We start from the raw sequence: 22,251 nt of genomic DNA, 5'->3' as shown, positions 1-22,251 counted from the left end.
TCAAAGTAACATTAGCGAACTATCCTGCTAAAAAAAGGGGGGAGAGAGTTTTCTAAAATTGTCCATAGATGGCGTAAGTATACTGAAAAGCGTGTGAAATCGCGGTGGACTTTAAATAACCATGGGTTCCAATGAAATTAATCACAAAACAATTAAAATTTTGTTAAAATGTGCAGTGGCTGGATTAAAACCGGCTCTTTTTTGAAAAAAATGCCCTTTAATTAAATATTTCTATTCAATGATAATCACAATTACTGATATTCACATAGAAAACCATTCATTAGTTACTAAACATGAGGTGTATATGTTTTTTTTAATTTTTTTATTTGCCCAAAAAAAAAAAAGGTGTATCCTGTAAAATTTGCTTTAGTACAAAGGGCCGGTTTTGAAGCTGACGGTCTCATATTATATATTATATTAAAATTGTCGTCTTATTATGAAAGATTGTTTAACTCAATGCCAATTTTATAATTTGATTTGTTATCCCCAGATCGATCCCACAATGCATATCGAAAGATATATAAAAAAGTTATCAAATATCGTCTATTGCAGGCGAATTTCTTACTCTGCGAGTTGCTATGTTATCTTTTTGTCAAAAGATAGTTGTATACTTTGAAAAGCATATATTGTATACTTATATGGGGTGATAGATAGTTGTATACTTTGAAAAGCATATATTGTATACTTATATGGGGTGATAGTGTACACATCCCAGGGTCACCTGGTGCAAATTTTAAAATCTTTTAGGTACGTCTGCGGGAAAAAAGTGACTTTGAAGTTACAAAAATGGAAAAAATTTACCTTCTTTTTTGACATAGCAAAACTGCTATAAAATCCATACTATTAATCATAGACCAATAAAATTTGGTGGCAATGTAGCCTATACCAATACCAAGATTTGGGTAAAAGTTTATCCCAATCACTGCAGTATAACAAAAGTTATGGTAGCTTTAGTGTTGATTTTTTGTTAATTTTTTCACTTCCAGTGCAAAACTTTACTAATTACTGCCTATTACAAGCCCCCAGGCCATAATGTGGCTAACACATGTGCTCTAGTTGAATATACCAACAATATTGTAAAATAAGGATTTTGATGTTCTTACCAAAATTTTTGGTTTCGGGGGTCAAAACTGTTGTTCTTCAATGAGCCCTATTTACACCATATGGACCTTTTTCTATATAAAACATTATATGACAGTACTATTAGTGCCCCATAAGCTTTCTTTTAACTAAACTACTACCTTAGAAGTTAGTTGAGACATTTTAACAGATTTTTTGATAAAAATTGTAAAAAATCTTGACATTTTTTACTCTAGTAAAATTGCGCTTATTCTACACATGGATTTAGCCCTGAGGATTTGTGAGCAAAGCAAAGAAATGTGTTGAAAACCTTTTGCATGTGATTTTTAACTGGTCAACATGTATTGTGTGTTGAAAAACCCATTTCATACATAAAATCACCTAAAAATGCCTAGAATTTCCTTTGTGTTTTGTTTTCAAAATCATTATCAAATGTACAAGTTGTAAAGTTCAATAAATTTACACTAACAGTGAATTAATTTCTAAAATTTATTCAACTCTATTCTTTTGTTGTGATATCTTCACGCTCTTTAACTTATTTGACATGAAATTTAAAGCACTGGTCAGCTAACTATTCTCAAACCGCACTAAACTTTGTCATAAGATTGGGACAAGTTTTAAATATTTTATTTGAAATTAACCATAATTCATTATAATGAGTTACTTATGAGCTTAAATTCTCTTTTAACAAGTAAAATTAATCCATTAAAATGAAGCTGAACGGATGAAAACTTTTCATTATTTTCTAAAGGTGTTTACTATTCAAATCCACAACACAACTGAACAGCCTTCCTTTGTATTCAGGGTGGGTTTTATCTCTTTTGTATCTTGACCAATGCTGGTGAAAATCTTGATGTGCAGTCTCAACAGTCTGTTCACTGAATTGTCCTAAGGGCAATTGTTTTATGTGTACAAAGTCCTTGATGTGATGGAATACTGTGTGGATTTTGGGCGTGATGCTTCCAAGTTGGATTGCCAAATATGCAGCTTTAAATTGATCAATCTTGACAGAAAAATCCTTTTCTAGTACATTTCCAAAGCATGAATTCACAACCAAATTAAACTTTTTGAAAGCTTCAATGACAGCAAGAATTTGGGTGTTGGAAGTTTCTTGAGCAAGATCTTCTAAAACATCAATATTTTTCAACAATTTTCTGCATTCATTGCCTTCAAAGTGTCCGCCATGATACGGGCTTTGTTGAATGTGAAGCATGGCTGGCCACTTTTCAGCATCAGACCACACAGTTTTGAGAATTTTGAAGAGCTGATTGACTGTGCCCAAAAGAAGGTGTAACTCCATTGGTGGAATGATGTCTAGAATCAGTGTATCTTTAGGTCCATTGATAATTGACTTGTGAACAACATTGCAAAACATTTTGGCCTTGGCCAACACTCCACCCGATTTTTCAAAAGACTTGAGATTTCTTTTGACTGAACCAAGTGTTCTTAAACTGCCTCTGCAAGCAAGGTTCTTTGAGTCAATATCACACCAACAACAAGGGTGCATGCTTGAGTGTGTTTGAAGTCCACAAATAATGTTGGCAACTTTCATGTCACATGCAATAATCAATTTCAGAGCATCTGCATTGATGAGTGACCAGACCTTTTGAATATTAGAATGAGTTTCTGGCAAATCTTCAGAGACTGCTACAAGAATTTGTCTTTTCACACTTGTTGCTTTTGCCGCTCTGGAACTCACCGCTCTGGAACTCAAAAGTTGATTTTGAGGTCGTGAGTTCGATTTATCTTGTTCTATGGAACTCTCAATAACACTGACACAAAACTTGAGGAAACCTTTGCCTCCATCAATGCCTAATTTGACAAAGTAGCCACCTGAAGTTTTTCTTGATTGAATGACTTGACTAACCAGAACAGACAAATCTTTGCAATGAACAACAACATAGGTTGTGTCACAACCTTTGGAATCTGTGGTTTTTAAGTCTGTAAAAGTAAAAAACTCCTTCAGTTGTTGACCAGCCATTTGAAAATTGGCATAAAAGTTGGGCTCAACCATCTTCTTGTCTGATGACTGATGAACAGTTTTCACTAACTTTTTGATCCCATTGTTGGAGAGGCCAGTGTTAATTTGTACATTGATGAGGTCTTGGGTTGTCAATGTTGATATGGCAGAATGTGATCTTGCTGCACTTAACCCTATAGAAAATTTGCATTTATTACCTCCAGCAAACAAAAATTACAAAAACAATCATTTTATAATTAATCACTTACAAAGTTATAATATTATAACTAATTTTTGCTGACATTGTACCTGGAGTAACAGGGAGTGGATGACCCCCAGATGCTTTTGCTAAACGAAATGTGGCTTTTGGAGATGCTACCTTATTTTCAATCACATTGGATGCTATCTGTTCTGCAGCTTTGGGATCTAATGAAGCCAATTTTTGTATATTTTCCCTGAACTTTAACTGAGAACAATGATGTGGTAACCCCTTACCTAATGGGCTGAGGCAGGTACTGCATCTCACAGCTGGTATTTGATTCACTTTCATTTTTTCATTAGGTTCAGCTTTTTCTGGGAACCTAGACTGTCCAATTTTGCAAATCAAGCAGTCACACACATGACTGCGTGTTTTAGCTCTGACTCGGATAGATTTGAAATCAAACAACTTTGGCAAAGCAACATCCTTTCCTTCCTCTTTTCGTCTTAAGGCAGTTCTGCATGATTCACAAAGACCTTGAGGCACACAAGAGTCACACCCATCAATATTTGTCTGGTAAATACGACAAACTCGTTCAGCCTGAAAAGCAGTCATCTGTCGGCCACATTTTTGAAGGCAGAGCATGCAGACACACTTTCTGTTCTGCTCATGGTTTCTTGCCTGATTTGGCATCTTAAAGAGTCAGTGGATTGTAGCTGTGTACCTAAACAAATTGAGCTATAATATGAAATTGAAGAATATGATAGACAAACATTAAGAATTCTGGCAATGCTATGCCATTATTAACATTACTATAGGATTCTCTGTAATGTCATCATAAGAGATGCCTGGATTTATTTTGATTGGAGTTCAAGATAATGATAATCTTTAGAATCCTGCCATCTTTGATAATGTGAATTTAATACAATAACATATACGTCACATTGAGGTAGGTGTATTTCAAATAAATAACATATTGCTATATGTAGAGCTACATATTTACCTAAATCAATCCAATTACTTCAGCCTAACAATTTGTATATTATAAAAAATGAAAAACAAAATTTTTTACCACAAACAACGATTTTCAAGTGAAAGGTTTAATAATTTTGGATATTTCTGCAAACGTTTCAGTTCAGTGCCACAAAAACAAAGTCATGTAATGATTTTAACTTTTTACGATATGTACGTCACAGCGTACAAAATCAAAGCAAAATTCAAATCAATCATGTACGCTCTTATTCAAGTGATGATGGGTTGATATTGTTAATTCTTCTTATGCAAAACCCTTTTATTTTTCTAATCATTGTAAAAGCAAAAATGGACCAAGACTAAAATTAAAACACTTAAAACTTTGAAACTGAATTTAAGCATATCTTATGATAGAGTAGAAAAAATGTTCATTTTGAGAATAGTTAGCTGACCAGTGCTTTAAATGTCATGTCAAATAAGTTAAAGAGCGTGAAGATATCACAACAAAAGAATAGAGTTGAATAAATTTTAGAAATTAATTCACTGTTAGTGTAAATTTATTGAACTTTACAACTTGTACATTTGATAATGATTTTGAAAACAAAACACAAAGGAAATTCTAGGCATTTTTAGGTGATTTTATGTATGAAATGGGTTTTTCAACACACAATACATGTTGACCAGTTAAAAATCACATGCAAAAGGTTTTCAACACATTTCTTTGCTTTGCTCACAAATCCTCAGGGCTAAATCCATGTGTAGAATAAGCGCAATTTTACTAGAGTAAAAAATGTCAAGATTTTTTACAATTTTTATCAAAAAATCTGTTAAAATGTCTCAACTAACTTCTAAGGTAGTAGTTTAGTTAAAAGAAAGCTTATGGGGCACTAATAGTACTGTCATATAATGTTTTATATAGAAAAAGGTCCATATGGTGTAAATAGGGCTCATTGAAGAACAACAGTTTTGACCCCCGAAACCAAAAATTTTGGTAAGAACATCAAAATCCTTATTTTACAATATTGTTGGTATATTCAACTAGAGCACATGTGTTAGCCACATTATGGCCTGGGGGCTTGTAATAGGCAGTAATTAGTAAAGTTTTGCACTGGAAGTGAAAAAATTAACAAAAAATCAACACTAAAGCTACCATAACTTTTGTTATACTGCAGTGATTGGGATAAACTTTTACCCAAATCTTGGTATTGGTATAGGCTACATTGCCACCAAATTTTATTGGTCTATGATTAATAGTATGGATTTTATAGCAGTTTTGCTATGTCAAAAAAGAAGGTAAATTTTTTCCATTTTTGTAACTTCAAAGTCACTTTTTTCCCGCAGACGTACCTAAAAGATTTTAAAATTTGCACCAGGTGACCCTGGGATGTGTACACTATCACCCCATATAAGTGGCATTCTTGGGTCAGCTAGGTGGGCAATATTGGATTTCATGATAACCGTGAGCTCTAATTTGCATCTTTCGTAGATGCGTATATTTTAGACGTATATTATTCATCGAAAAAAGGTCTAATTTCAGTGATTCTATTTTTTTCCAATTGTAGACGCATATTAGATGTAAAAACGAGATTAAAACATAGATATCTCTTTTCGGTTACATATAGATGCATTTAAAATGTCTTCTTATAGATCAGTTGAAGAGAAAGAAGAAATTTTAACTAAAGACAGTCGATTTTACAGAACGATTATTACAAATGACCGCCATTAAAGAAACGTGCATGGCGGAAACTTGTTTCTAGAAAGGAATAAAAATTTATACGTAGCTAAGTTTATACTAACCTATGAAGAACATAAATTATAATGATAATAATTTTGAATGAGTTTTAAATAAATAAAATTACATGCTATTACAAATTACTTGCTAATATAACGACGAAATATTTTCATGGTTTCAGTGCATAACATTTTACTAAAATCACTTCATGATCTGAAAGATAAGAACGTTATTCTTAAGTTGATATTTTTATTTGTAGATTAAAATGTAATTTTAATATAAATGTGTGTTTTTATAAAAATATATGGTGTTTTTAATAACGCCAAAAACTGCTTTAGTGGTTGGCTGTGCTCATAACGTTTCCATTGAGAAAAATAGTTAAAAACAACAGTGAGAGGAAGGAGTTTTTAGAAGTTTGACTGGTGTGATTTATTTGCCTTTTTTTTGTCTTGAAATAAAAACATTTTTATCTAGATACAATTATGCCCTTTACAAAAAGTTCGTACCAACAGTGACGTCGCATATTCAAAAGGAATACAAGAAATTACTAGAATCCTCATTTGTATCTTTAGACAGTATACTTAATGTTGGAATCTTAGGAGGAGATAGTATGAGAATGAAAGGAAATTTGAGGAATATTCTAACTATGTTGAGTATTTGTTTTCTGACAATGAATACTCTGATAACCATGAGCTTAATGAGTACGAATATAGCTCAACTTTGAAGAAAAGTTTGTCTGGATGTTTTAGCATTTGACCAGGTTTAAGTATAGTATAAATAGTTGAAAAAATCTCTTTGATAGCCAAACTTTTTACAGGAGGAAAGATCAAGAATTGCTCTTAAGCCACACCCTAAGAAAAGTAAGAGGAGTTATCAATAATTGTATGTAATAAAGCAGAGTAGTATGTGACTTTTTAGTTTTTTATCTGTCAAAGTAAGGTTCTCTTTTGCTCCGGAATTTTTATTTTCATTTTAGCATTTTTAACTGATAATTTGCATGTATTAAGTTTTTTTGTAAATATAGAATTGCAAAGTAGTTTATTTACAGTCCAGACTGTTTTTATTAGGATTCCAGTCTGCATCTTTTGCCGCTGTCTGATTCTATGCAAGAAGTTACCACTGATATAAAAAGTAAGTTTTTTAAAAATGTTTTGCCAACTACTGGGAGTGAATAAAATAACAAATGATATGTTTTTTTGGGGTTTGATTTTATTCATTCCTTTCTTTTGCATTTGTATAATGTTGGTGGTCAGTGATGTATCTAGAAGTTATTTAGGGACACAGGTAAAAAGAATTTCAGCTTATATTTTGAGGACCTTTTTTTTTTTAAAAAAAAAAAAAAACAGTCAGCGCACAGCTGTATGGATATTTGTAAAAAAAATCATTTTTCCAAAAAACAATATTTTCAGAAAAAAAAGGTCCTTGATTTCTGAATTTGAGAATCAGTGCCCAAATACTTTGAATGTTTTCAGAACAGTCTACATTACCCTCTAAATAGAACTTATATATGAATTATATCTATTTTAACTAATTTGATCTGGAGTTATGGCAGAATATTTTGGGTACCCAAACCGGTATACCAGTGTCAAAATCAGCCTGGATATGTCACTAGGGGGTAATTTGTATCCATTTGACTATTACAATTTTTTTATTTCTCGCTTACAGCAAACGAAATAAAACATTTCAATTTTTTAAATGTATTAAAAAAGACATACAAATATATTATAAATTATCAAACTTATTACATGTGTTAATTAAATTGATAGCAGGTAGTTTATAGATACCAATGGAGGAGCTAAATTAGTTAATGCGCTACAAATTGTCAAAATGTTGTCAAGCTGGTTTTTTTCTTTTTTAAAGATAAACACATTGCAATATACAATATTTTTTTATTCTGGAAAATGCTCTTTCCACATGAATACGTGCCTTAGCGACGTTAGAGGTTTTTGTGGTATTTCTTTTAGAGAATTTTCCTTTATCTTCAAAAAAAGAAGGAATAACAAACTGTGACCCCTTCCCAATTAGCAAATCACTAATATTAAATCCTTTGTCTGCCATTAAGGAATCACCTGATAAAATTTTATCCAAGATACCACATTTTTTAATAATAAATCGATCTGATGCATTACCTCCATATGCCTTTGAAATAAAAGAAACAGTACCAATGGGATTTATAAAAATTAAAACCTTCCAGGTATTCTTGGATTTATATGTTAAATAGGTTTATGCCTGAGCTTTAGCTAAACTAGTGATCTCTATTGCTCCTTCAGTACAATCTATTATGCTAATCGCATTGGGAAACTTTTCGAAGCATTTTGGATAAGTATTTTTAGTTTCTTCTTTGGTTCGCCAATATATGAATTCTTTGAGTACTGTAGACAAAAAAAGGTATCAAGTATTTAAAATGCTTGACACTATAAATCGTGATATTTTGAATCTAAATGCTAAGTCACTATCTATAAGCCCCAGTCGTAATTTTACAAGGACTAAAAACATAGCTGTTTTTGAGTTTACTTTTGCGATTAATTCTGTGTTTTTGAGTAGATTTTTGATTATAATAATGTAACTTTTTTGCTTCATTATCAATGCGCTTATGAAGTCATTCAAAAAGTTCAGCATTTTGTAATCCAGTATAAGTACGAACATATTTATCACTTTTATTTTTTATTTACGTTTATTTGCGACTATTTGCACAACCATATACAACACAATGATAATTGCTACCCACTTCACAACTGTATTAAATAAATCTGTAATTAAAAACAACTAACTGCAGTTAACCCAGCAGGCAAAAAGATGTCTAAAATGCATCTAATATGCATCTGAGAACTGGTCTAAAAGATGTCTGAAATCACGTCGTGAATGAACGCTAAATAGACGTCTATCTTATAGACGTCTTTTAGATGCATTTTATTCGATAAAAAAATTAATCAAGTAGACGTATATTGCACATCTTCTATGCATCTAAAAGATGCACTTTTATCAAATAAAATGCATCTAAAAGACATCTATAAGATAGATATCTATTTAGCGTTCATTCACGACGTGATTTCAGACATCTTTTAGAGTAGTTTTCAGATGCATATTAGATGCAGTTTAGATATCTTTTTGCCGACTGAGTTAAAATTAAAGTCTTTAATAAATTACACAAATACACAATTAGGTTCAAGTTGTTGAAATTTATTTACCAAGATTATAAAACAAATGTTTACAATAAGAAAACTATAATTCTTTACTGAGTCCGCCAACTCGCTGTTCCTCGGCATCGGTATCTAAAATATAATATAATAGCATGTAAATAAATGCGCAAATGCTTTAAAAGACATGTAGAATGATTAAAAAAATCTGTTTACATGAAACATATATTAACTTTCACTCGACTTGTTGCCAAATTTCATAAAAACATCAAAGATATGAGATACAACACGTCTTTCTGGTACAAAGTAACCTTATTAAGCTGTTTTTTTTCTATTTATTAACCTCTTCATCTTCAATTATCTGAAGAAGATGTAATATATAATAATAATAATAATAGTTAATTTGAAAATATATTTTTATTGATTTTAACAATTATGTATCACCAATTTACCTGTAAAGTCTTTTTTTTTTCTGATTGCGAGCAGGAGCATTTTGCAAAAACATTTTTCTAGATCTTTTATTGATTCAAAATTGTATTCACAGGAATCTGTCAAAACGAAAAAATTTTAAAATATTCAACATAATTTACTTTGATATAGATAAAGAAAGGAGATGGAGACAAAAATACTAGTATGGCACAAAAATGAGCTAAAGAGTACATTTTTAATTCAAAGAGCAGTTATATAAACATTAAAACTATACCTCGTAAAACACTCCAGATATTTACAAGGTTTTCAAGACTTATTTTTTCCCCATCATCTTTTCGATTTAATTTAGATTGTAGCTGATTGGAAATTGACCTGATAGATATTTTTACAATAAACTGACATATATATTTGAATATGTAAATGAAATGACATATTTGAATACATGAAATAAACTATTTGAATGAACTATAAATTGTAAAATTTTGTAATCATTAAATTTAAACTCCGAACAAAATTACTTTTGCATGTAGATACTAGTTTAAATACCTACAGTAAATTACTCAAAAGTTTTATTATTTTCAAGTTACAAGTAATTGTTAGTCAATTGGTCAAAATTATTTGTTTTTTACTGCTATTTAATTAAATTTCTGATTAACTGAAATAAGATTGGAATTGTCATTTACCTTCTCATGATCATGAAAACATGCTCTCTTGGCTTTCTGTCATCAACTATTTTCAAACTATCAAGCTAAAATATACAACATATAGAGTTAATCCTGAACCTTCAAATAACCCAGACAAAAATAAGATAATTAGATCATACCAAGTTATTATATTCTGATTTGTCCTTTTGATTATTATTAGGTGCTACCAATTGGTCAACTGATTCTAGCAACTTCACCCCAGTTGCATGAAACTTTACTTCAACAAGCTCCTTTAAAATAAGTTTTATTTCAGCCAGCTCTTTGAGAATAAGATTTTCCACCTCTATAAATAATTGTGTATTTGTGAATAAAGGTCAGTAGTTACCTCAAAGTTATTATTTAGCTCATGAAACCAAATAGCAAAAATATCCTATCAGTTGTTTATTAATTGATCCTAACAATGTTAGGGTACATACCCCCTAGTGACATATCCAGGCTGATTTTGACACTGGTATACCGGTTTGGGTACCCAAAATATTCTGCCATAACTCCAGATCAAATTAGTTAAAATAGATATAATTCATATATAAGTTCTATTTAGAGGGTAATGTAGACTGTTCTGAAAACATTCAAAGTATTTGGGCACTGATTCTCAAATTCAGAAATCAAGGACCTTTTTTTTCTGAAAATATTGTTTTTTGGAAAAATGATTTTTTTTACAAATATCCATACAGCTGTGCGCTGACTGTTTTTTTTTTTTTTTAAAAAAAAAAAGGTCCTCAAAATATAAGCTGAAATTCTTTTTACCTGTGTCCCTAAATAACTTCTAGATACATCACTGACCACCAACATTATACAAATGCAAAAGAAAGGAATGAATAAAATCAAACCCCAAAAAAACATATCATTTGTTATTTTATTCACTCCCAGTAGTTGGCAAAACATTTTTAAAAAACTTACTTTTTATATCAGTGGTAACTTCTTGCATAGAATCAGACAGCGGCAAAAGATGCAGACTGGAATCCTAATAAAAACAGTCTGGACTGTAAATAAACTACTTTGCAATTCTATATTTACAAAAAAACTTAATACATGCAAATTATCAGTTAAAAATGCTAAAATGAAAATAAAAATTCCGGAGCAAAAGAGAACCTTACTTTGACAGATAAAAAACTAAAAAGTCACATACTACTCTGCTTTATTACATACAATTATTGATAACTCCTCTTACTTTTCTTAGGGTGTGGCTTAAGAGCAATTCTTGATCTTTCCTCCTGTAAAAAGTTTGGCTATCAAAGAGATTTTTTCAACTATTTATACTATACTTAAACCTGGTCAAATGCTAAAACATCCAGACAAACTTTTCTTCAAAGTTGAGCTATATTCGTACTCATTAAGCTCATGGTTATCAGAGTATTCATTGTCAGAAAACAAATACTCAACATAGTTAGAATATTCCTCAAATTTCCTTTCATTCTCATACTATCTCCTCCTAAGATTCCAACATTAAGTATACTGTCTAAAGATACAAATGAGGATTCTAGTAATTTCTTGTATTCCTTTTGAATATGCGACGTCACTGTTGGTACGAACTTTTTGTAAAGGGCATAATTGTATCTAGATAAAAATGTTTTTATTTCAAGACAAAAAAAAGGCAAATAAATCACACCAGTCAAACTTCTAAAAACTCCTTCCTCTCACTGTTGTTTTTAACTATTTTTCTCAATGGAAACGTTATGAGCACAGCCAACCACTAAAGCAGTTTTTGGCGTTATTAAAAACACCATATATTTTTATAAAAACACACATTTATATTAAAATTACATTTTAATCTACAAATAAAAATATCAACTTAAGAATAACGTTCTTATCTTTCAGATCATGAAGTGATTTTAGTAAAATGTTATGCACTGAAACCATGAAAATATTTCGTCGTTATATTAGCAAGTAATTTGTAATAGCATGTAATTTTATTTATTTAAAACTCATTCAAAATTATTATCATTATAATTTATGTTCTTCATAGGTTAGTATAAACTTAGCTACGTATAAATTTTTATTCCTTTCTAGAAACAAGTTTCCGCCATGCACGTTTCTTTAATGGCGGTCATTTGTAATAATCGTTCTGTAAAATCGACTGTCTTTAGTTAAAATTTCTTCTTTCTCTTCAACTGATCTATAAGAAGACATTTTAAATGCATCTATATGTAACCGAAAAGAGATATCTATGTTTTAATCTCGTTTTTACATCTAATATGCGTCTACAATTGGAAAAAAATAGAATCACTGAAATTAGACCTTTTTTCGATGAATAATATACGTCTAAAATATACGCATCTACGAAAGATGCAAATTAGAGCTGTTTTAGATGATCTATAGACGTCTTTTGCCTGCTGGGAAGAATCTCGTAGACTTAGTATCGCTTATTTTTAAATCCCCAAACATATACCAGAATCCCTCGTGTGCTTAGCGTTTTTAGAGTTATCAAATATCATCAATCGCTACAAACTCCTAGCATATCTAAAAATAACAGAATTATAATAACAGTATATTAAGTCTAACAGAAACGACAAGTAGCTTTATTAATATTTTGAAAAATAAGTTACAAAAACTTACTGTTTATTCCTTACATTGCAAAAAGTCAAGCTGCTTACATTGCAAAAAGTCAAGTAGTACTGAGGTTGTTGTCCTGTTAGATTTCTCAGAAAATTATGAGTTAGTTGTACTAGACGAAATACAAAGTTTTCACTGGAACAAAATTCAAGCAACATTGCATCCAACAGTAATTTATTATAAAGAAAATAATGTCCTCAAATGTGATTCATTATGTTTCATCTCAGATGATTTACTGCATGATGTAGATATGGTTTATCATGTGATGAAGTTAGCAGTTGAACACAGGGCCGCCGAGAGCCTTCAAGCCGCCCGGGACAAACCTTTTTTGGCGCCCTTATAGATTTCGCTTCATACATATACTTAGCATAGAAGCAAAAAAGTACATTATGCCTTCATAGCTACTTTAACTTTATTTCATTTTTTGCTTACTAACCGCAGCATAAACAATTCCTAACTTAAATAAAATTTTTGAGCTTTTTTCGAGGCAAAATTATAAATTACTTCATCATATGACAATGATTTCGCGAGATCATTTTCAATAGACAAGATCATAAGATTTGAAAGTCGCTCTTGTCCCATGGTGGCTCTGAAATGGTTTTTTATAATCTTAAGTCTACTAAAAGATCTTTCACCCTCTGCAACGGATATTGACATTGTGTGAAAAATGATTAATTTTGAAAATATTCGTAAATTGCTTCGAAAAAAACATATATATATATATATATATATATATATATATATATATATATATATATATATATATATATATATATATATATATATATATATATATATATATATATATATATATATATATATAGACCTATATATTTCTACTAAATCACCTTCAAACTAACGTAATTCTCGGAGCATTTGTTTATTTTTTTCACATTCTTTTACCCTTTTGGAAGCCAATGCCCTATTTTGGGCACCAGAAAGTTTTTTACGATTCATTATTAACAGTTACTGTAAATAACCGTACGCATCAATAAAATAATATCATTGTCAACTACGCAAACTCATCAAAAAATTAAAAACTCAATCTCCAAAAGCTAATGTCATAAATCAATATTTCAATAGTTAAATATAAATCTTAAACATGAATTACCATAGATAAGTTGATCGTAAAGAGTTGAAAAATATTTACTATTACTTTCTAAATTCTGAATAGAATTATTTCTAAATTGTATTCACAGTTTGTTATTTTTTCGAGGAATTAAAAATAATGATATAACGCGAGTAATATATACATTTCAATTATGGCATTTTAAGATTAAAAAAACTATTTTTATTTTACTTTGGCATCTGGCGCCCCATCGACATCTGCCGCCCGGGACAAACTGTCCCTTTGGCCCCCCCTCTTTCTCGGCGGCCCTGATTGAACATATTAAAAGCAATATTTCTCATCAATGAGAAACTGTCCATTACTTTTCAGATGGGTGTGCTGGCCAGTACAAAAACTGCAAACACTTCATAAATATATGCCACCATGAACAAGATTTTGCTATGAAATGTACATGGTCTTTTTTTGCAACAAGTCACGGTAAATCACCCTGTGATGGTATTGGCGGGACTGTAAAAAGACTAACTTCAATTGCTAGCCTTCATCGAACAACAACAAATCATATTCTTACAGCATCTGCAATGTTTAATTTTTGCCAAAATGAAATCATAGGAATTAATTTTTATTACATATCTAAGGAGTCAAACACAATAACTCGAAGTGAAATAGAGCAAAGATATGCAACTGCAAAAACGTTACCAGGCACTTGCACCTATCACAATTTTGTTCCAATGAGTAACACAAAAATTGGAACTAAAATTGTTTCTGAACAATTGGAGTATTCATTTGTTTTTAATTTTCAAATTGATGAGATCATTAAAGAATTCGTGTCTAATATAAGCATTGGCGCGTTTGTATGTTTGATATATGATAACAATCCATGGATCGAACTAGTTGAGGAAACTGATGTTGAAAATAAAGACTTTCTATTTAGATTCATGTATCCATGTTACCCTTCAAGGTCATATTATTGGCCTTCTAGAGATGATGTGTGCTGGGTTCCATCAACAAACTTATTGTTAATGATTAATATTCCAACACCTGTTACAGGAAGACAATACAAAATCAGTGAAATAGATCCCCAGAGCATTAAAGATAGCTGGGCAAACTTTAAACCAGAGAATTAATTTGTTATCTTTCAAAGATTTTTAATTTTTATTAAATGTCGAAGATTGTCAATTCTTATTGCCTTTTAGTTTTAGTTTTTCTCATTACAATTTAATTATTTTCATGGTTTTAGTGTAATTTCGAAATTTTTTGGGTTTATTATTATAAGACTTTGAATGCGAATAAATCTGATTTAAAAAAGAAAACCCTTGCAGTTTTTTTGTATTTTGAAGTTTGTTACATATAGAACATTAGGAAAAATTTCAGAATTTTATCTTTTAGGCATCTTGAGATAAACATTTTTTTGTACCGGGCATCAAAAAACTTACGAAAAGTGTTACACCATTTTGAAATTGAATTTTCATATAGAAGCTTAAATTTTTGTGTATTTTACCCATGATTTTTGAGTTCCTCACCCTAAAAAATAGTTAGGTAGAAATATTTACTACTATTAAACAGGTATTTCATAAGTTAAAGCTAATTGTCGTACAATGAGCCTAAAAAATAAACGGCGCTGAAAAAAAAAGTTAAAAAAGAGATTGGAACCAAGTATCAGTATCTCTGAAACCGTACAGACACTAAAATTTGGAGTGAAGTTTTCTTTTATTAATTCAAGCTTGTATTCCAACTAAAATATGATAACTAAAATAATTTTGTTTCAGTTTAAGTTTTTGCTAACTTAAACTGAAACAAAATTATTTTAGTTATTATGAAAATTATTTTAAAGCATTGATTATAATTAATTTTTTTACAACTTGATTTTATCCAAGACATCAATAGCTCACCCATCTTTAAGGTGCTCTTGTTTAATGCTTTTGTTTAATGAAGAAGATCTTAGAGAGCTCCCAGCTCTCTAAGATCTTCTTCATTAAACAAAACAAAGGAATCAAGAGTCAATCCCTCTTCTGTAAGCCAAGGTTTTTAAAAAAGTAACAAAATTTTGTCAATTACGGTTATTAATGCGATGTTAACAAATAGTAATGAAATAGATAGTTTAAAATATTTAAAAAAAGTAAAATAAATATTCATTTAAATAATTAGTAATCATTAGTTTGTCCAATTAAACTATAATTATGATTAATATAAAATAAACTAGGAATATTCAAACTAACATAAAAAGAAGAAATTATATTAAAACAATATACCATGAATTCTACACATAACTTCATCTGATAGATCCCCTTTCACAATACCAGATAAATGCTTAAAAAGAACATCCATTTTTTTAAAAAAGAAACTTAACTAAAAATAACGAAACTATTTATAAAAACAATTCAATTTACAAAACATTTCATGTATTTTAATACCGAACAATAACAATATAAATAATACTACTAATAATTAATACAGTACTATATTCAATATATGACAGTATTAAAACGATAAATTTAAAACAAAACTGTTTTGTTGTTTTTAAAAAAATTAAGCAGTAATCAGAGAAGACTAATATCACATAATTAACAACAAAAACAAAATTTTAAAAAGACTGTTATATTTATTTCAAAATCCAATAATAAAATTAACAGTTAACACAGCCTTTAACACACAATATGGTAAGGAAGTCGAAAAAGACTTATGTTATCTTTACCAGGTTGAAAATAATAAAAAGAGGATTATGGTCACACAAGCTGTCAATGGTTATACATATAAATTCTGCAGGCAAACTTCGAGATATGACATAGGCATGAAAATGGCTACAAAAACATTCTGTAGTGCATAAATGCAGCATAATATACCTTTTATCAGTATAAGGTAAACTAACAAATGCTACCACCTCTCCATATACTGGATCACCATTTATTCTGCGACTAATCACAAAGCAATGGCCTTTGCGATAAAAAAAATACAACATTCAATTTCATAGCTACACAAATAATTTCTGTCTTTTCTATACCAAGTTCAATGCAAATACATTCATGGTATGTATCAGTAAGACTTGCAACCATAAATTCAGATTTATTACCTACAGTGATAACAGTTCTCAAAGTTTGCTTTGAAAAGCGAGAGTAAAATGAGTAACACTGATGGCCATAAGCCAGAGTCTTGCAAATATTAACAAAGTTGCAAACTACATTTGCAGATCTTTTAAAAAATGAATTTTTTATCTCATATCAAAGACAACTCATTCCAACAAGAAGTCCATTTTTAAAAATAATTGTAGGAAAGTGGACCAGAAAGTGATGTTTAGATGCAACTTTGCTACTTGTCCAAACAGATTCTTAAAATCCGATAAATGATCAGATATAAAGACTCTTAAATATGCTATCATTCCTTTGGTAAACTTAGGAGCAAATATTAGATTTACAAGTTCACATAAATTTAACAAAAAAATCCAGCAGCCATCATTTTCAGGTACAAATCGATCAACAATCATAGGCAAATACTTAAGCAAAGACCACATTTGAACAAGAGATGGGAAACGAACCGAACCCGAACCGAACGAACCAAGGCGATACTTATTACAGGCCTTCCCGTCGCGAATCCGTATTTTTGACTGGGGGCGGACAATGTTACGGAAAGTTTTGTCTTATAATTTCGATTTGAGAGCAGTTAATAGTCACAAAATGGTTAAAATGTGCTGTATTCCTGGATGTAGAGGAAACTATGACACTAAAAATAAAGTATGAGTTTATAGGCTTCCCTCGAATGAAGAAGAACGAAATCGTTGGATAAATTCAATTCCAAGAAGTAATTTTCCAAATAAGCCAGATTCTGTTGTCTGTGAAAGACATTTTCCAGAAGATTTTTTTAAAAGCTCGTGTCAATGGGAAAGATAGACCAATCGAACCTCCTTCAATTTTTCTAATATTCCATCAAGTGTTATACTAACTCAACCTTTAAAACCAAGGTCCACTACTAAAGTGATGTCTTCTATCAGAAATGAAAAGTGTGATGAGTTGTCACAATATTTAAAAAGTGATTTGTTTTTGTTCATTTCTTTTTGTGAAGATATTAAAAATCATAAATTTGTTTGTCCTGTAACAACTTTTGTTATAAATGAAGTTTTGCACATCCAATCAAAATCCTTTTATGTTAACTGCATACCTATGTTTGCTGTTCATATCTCAAGCAATTTTAAGTTTGAAAGTTTTCATGCTGGTGTTGATTGCTTTATTTCTTCATTATCTAAAAACCATATTACCACTCTTAATTGTTGGTCAAAAGTGGAAGAAACAATTCTCTATCTGAACAACATTGAAGTTGATCATCAAAGATTAATATTACAAGATCATACTGCATCTATGAATGCATCAGAAGTAGTTAAAAAATTTTTTAATATAGAAACAATCATTTTGTATTCTTATTTTTCAACATCTTGAAGTCACACAATCAGTTAAGAAAAGATTTTAAACTTCCAAGTGTAAAAACACTGACAAAAACTACATCTAGGACGAAGAATGTTTCAGATGTTAATTTTATCAGCACTGTATTTTCAAATATAGAGGAGAATCAGAGGAATTGTATAATATTGGTAGATGAGGTTAATGTAAAGTCTCTTCTTCTCTACCATGGTGGTTCTCTATTTGGAAAAGCTGAAAATAATTCTTAGTTGTTAGCAAATACTGTTTTGGGTATCTTGGTTAAATGTTTAAAAGGTGGACGATCTTTATTGGATGCTTTTTTGTTTGAGCAAGTATGCTATGTTATTAATTCAATCAAGTCTATCAATGGAAAAATTATTTCAGTTATTTGTGATGAAAATTGAAGAAATCAAGCTTTTTTTAAATTTATTTGAAGAAAAACTTTGGTTAACAAAATGTGGGATTTTTCTACTTTTTGATTATGTTCATATACTAAAAAGTATCAGAAATAACTGGATAACAGAAAAAACACAGGAATTGCATTTTGAAAAAAATCCAAATATGACTGCTAAATGGAGTGACCTTAAATGTTTATTTGGTTTTAAGAAAGATCAGCTAATTAAATTATCTAGACTAAACTTTTTAACTATACATCCAAAACCCATTGAAAGACAAAATGTATCACACTGTTTAAAAGTGTTTTGTGATGAAACTATAGCTGCTTTCAAAACTTGTTCAAAAGTTATCCACCCTTGTAATATGAATGAAACCATTTGTTTTTTAGAAAAAGTTACTAAATTCTGGAAAATAGTTAGTGTAAAAGAATTTTACAGTGATACTCGATTTTTAGATTTTTGTAAAAGAGTTATTTCGGAAAAAGTAGACATAAATTTGCAATATTTACTTGATTTTGGAGAAATGAGTGGTAAACAAGGACGTAAAATGAAATCCCTAACTAGAGATACAGGTACTTCAATTTGGCATACTTGTTATGGGTTAGTAGAGATGTGTAAACATTTGTTAAAAAACAATTTCATTTATGTTATGTTAGGAGAGTTCTCAACAGATTATAATGAAAAAGCATTCAGTAAGTTTAAACAAGGTTCAGGTGGAACATATTTTATAATTGTTCAAAATGTTGTTAAAAAATTAAACATTGAAAAAGCTAAACTGTTATTGGAATTAAAAGTTGATGTTTCAGATTACACTACTGATATTGAGCATTTGTCAAAAATGTGGCTATTTTAGAAGTAAAGAATCTTGTGATATAATTATCAATTACCTGAACTAGAAGCATCTTTGCCACTGAGTACAAAAATGGCTCTGTTTTATATTGCAGACTATGTTACAAGAAAAGATGATGTCAGTGAAAATGAATTGTTGACTGACACTGCATTTTATTTTCAATTGTATGGAGACTACACAAAAACTATGGACAGAGGCAGGGCCGCCGAGAGGGGGGGGGGGCCAAAGGGACAGTTTGTCCCGGGCGGCAGATGTCGATGGGGCGCCAGATGCCAAAGTAAAATAAAAATAGTTTTTTTAATCTTAAAATGCCATAATTGAAATGTATATATTACTCGCGTTATATCATTATTTTTAATTCCTCGAAAAAATAACAAACTGTGAATACAATTTAGAAATAATTCTATTCAGAATTTAGAAAGTAATAGTAAATATTTTTCAACTCTTTACGATCAACTTATCTATGGTAATTCATGTTTAAGATTTATATTTAACTATTGAAATATTGATTTATGACATTAGCTTTTGGAGATTGAGTTTTTAATTTTTTGATGAGTTTGCGTAGTTGACAATGATATTATTTTATTGATGCGTACGGTTATTTACAGTAACTGTTAATAATGAATCGTAAAAAACTTTCTGGTGCCCAAAATAGGGCATTGGCTTCCAAAAGGGTAAAAGAATGTGAAAAAAATAAACAAATGCTCCGAGAATTACGTTAGTTTGAAGGTGATTTAGTAGAAATATATAGGTCTATATATATATAGGTCTATATATATATATATATATATATATATATATATATATATATATATATATATATATATATATATATATATATATATATATATATATATATATATTAGGGCCCTGCGAATCGCTTCGATTCGATTCGATTCGCGAATCAAATGTCGCTTCGATTCGAGATTCGATTCGAAAAAAATGATTCGAGTTTTTCGAATCATTTCTTTATTTAAATTACTTTATGTTTTTATGCAAACGGCGCACAGTGTATCGCTTCATTCAAGCTAGGTGGACAAAAGTCATATCAAGAAATCAACTAATTGATAATATTTTCACAATAACAGTCCTATATTAGTAATAACTTACGATGTTAATTATGAAAAACATTACAGAGCAATGAGTCATAAGCAATTAAAGAGGCGTTAAAATGTAATTTCATTTTTGAAAAAAATTAAATAAAAATTTACAATCGTTGCATTAACATTTAGCAAGAATTAAAGAAAGCAATCATTTTAATGCAGCGATGGATTTTACTTTTGAGGGTAAGTACTATTTACTTACATTAAATATTTTATTTAAAAGTTAAGCAATATGTGTTAAAGTATGGTTTAAAAAACTAGGTTAAAATTGTAAAATATTTTTTGGTTTTTAATTTTTAAACTTATACAACTTTTTGTATCCACATGTATCCAAGCTAATTTATTAACAGTGTATAGCTAAAGTCCTAAGGTGTACAACAAAGAAAAAATTTTCACCACATAAATCCACAATTTTTTGTTATTAAATTTCATTTAGATCATGTGCGCTTTTTTTCAAAAATGGAGTTGTTTAAAAAATGGAGTTTTTTTTGAAGAATGGCGAAGACATAATCAAGAAGAAAGAAATTCTCGTTTAATGTTATTTATTTTGCAAAGATTTTGTGTTACTGATGTAACTGATGTGACTAAAGATTCTGAGAGGTCTTTGCAGTTAAAAATTTCATGTATGGCTTCAAAATTCGCAAAAAAATGGTCTGCAGCACATATGATGATGGACCGTTTTTTAAACAAAAATAAAATTTGGTTAGAGGGGGCAAATGTAGAATTTAAAATAAGTATATACTAGCAATGTACTTTTTCATCATCTGGAGAAATTCAAGGACGACCAAAAAAGAACTTTGAAGACTCGTCCTTTAAAACCAAAAAACGAAGAGTTGAAAACTTAGTAAAATTGCAAAGTGCAACTGAGTTGACCACAGCTGCTGAAGTAGCATGCCGTGCGTTGGGGCACAGAAACCAAGCTACTTTAATCAGAAAAAGTCTGGAATCATCAGAAAAAATTAAATCAAAAGACTTTATTTGTGGGGGCAGGCAGTTAAATCGTGACGAGGCATTAGCTTACTATATTGACTCTAAATGTACAAGTCATTCTTATAAACAGACGAGAAAGTGGTCTTTAAAGGCAGGGCATATATTATTTCCATCTTATTATAGTCTATGCAAGTCGAAAAAGTTATGTTATCCATTAGATGAACATATTTCTGTTACAGAAACACGTGCCGAAATTAGCCTACAAGCTATACTTGATAAAACTACTGAACGCTTAATTGAAGCCCAATGCGAAGTTCTTAAAAGTATTACTTTTACTACGCCATTCACACTAATTAGCAAATGGGGATGTGATGGGAGCTCCGGTCACAGCACATACAAACAGAAATTTAAAAACTCTGATGCTACTGATGAGTTTCTGTTTGTATTTTCATTTGTTCCTTTGAGACTGAGTGACGGTCAAAATATTATTTGGCAAAATCCACGACCTTCATCCACGCTTTATTGCCGACCAATTAAATTTATTTTTTCAAAAGAAACAAATCTTTTAACTACAACAGAAACTAACCAAGTTTTAACAGAAGTTTCTCAACTTGTTCCAACATCTATAAGACTCAACGAATCTCAAATTACTGTTAAACACGACCTAATACTATCAATGGTAGATGGAAAAGTTTGCAATGCCTTGACTGACACAAGTTCCCAACAAAAATG

General features: G+C 30.2%; 2 protein-coding genes and 2 pseudogenes across 12 annotated transcripts; 2 read left to right on the top strand and 2 right to left on the bottom strand.

Moving 5' to 3' along the window:
• Window positions 1-7,697: 7,697 nt before the first annotated feature.
• LOC145188726 (uncharacterized) lies at window positions 7,698-9,002 on the bottom strand (annotated as a pseudogene).
• A 105-nt stretch (window positions 9,003-9,107) lies between these two features.
• On the bottom strand, window positions 9,108-17,398 carry LOC149885978 (uncharacterized). 11 transcript variants are annotated; one of them, XM_090092559.1, is made up of 8 exons: window positions 16,676-17,398; window positions 16,085-16,142; window positions 11,114-11,770; window positions 10,333-10,496; window positions 10,193-10,257; window positions 9,784-9,881; window positions 9,533-9,628; window positions 9,108-9,215 (listed from the first exon to the last, which is right to left on the bottom strand). In XM_090092559.1, the coding sequence occupies exons 3-8, from the start codon at window positions 11,139-11,141 to the stop codon at window positions 9,166-9,168; spliced, it is 501 nt and encodes a 166-aa protein (XP_089948685.1). In that variant the 5' UTR covers window positions 11,142-11,770; window positions 16,085-16,142; window positions 16,676-17,398; the 3' UTR covers window positions 9,108-9,165. The 11 variants fall into 11 exon arrangements, with proteins under 11 accessions (XP_089948685.1, XP_089948684.1, XP_089948681.1 ...); XM_090092558.1 differs by having other exon boundaries at window positions 16,085-17,398; XM_090092555.1 differs by lacking the exons at window positions 16,085-16,142; window positions 16,676-17,398 and adding an exon at window positions 12,770-13,401 and having other exon boundaries at window positions 11,114-12,673.
• On the top strand, window positions 12,054-15,130 carry LOC149885979 (uncharacterized; annotated as a pseudogene).
• Window positions 17,399-17,431: 33 nt separating the features above from the next.
• On the top strand, window positions 17,432-19,931 carry LOC149885977 (uncharacterized). The gene has a single exon (XM_090093484.1). It carries the CDS (start codon window positions 18,554-18,556, stop codon window positions 19,487-19,489), a length of 936 nt encoding a protein of 311 aa, XP_089949610.1. The 5' UTR covers window positions 17,432-18,553; the 3' UTR covers window positions 19,490-19,931.
• Window positions 19,932-22,251: the final 2,320 nt, after the last annotated feature.

The sequence above is a fragment of the Hydra viridissima genome, unplaced genomic scaffold, assembly GCF_058129835.1.
Source record: "Hydra viridissima isolate aposymbiotic clone 2 unplaced genomic scaffold, HvirCarnegie_v1 scaffold_7, whole genome shotgun sequence".
NCBI lineage: Eukaryota > Metazoa > Cnidaria > Hydrozoa > Anthoathecata > Hydridae > Hydra > Hydra viridissima.
The sequence above is the reverse complement of the archived record's forward strand: the minus strand, read 5'-3'. Positions and strand labels throughout refer to the sequence as shown.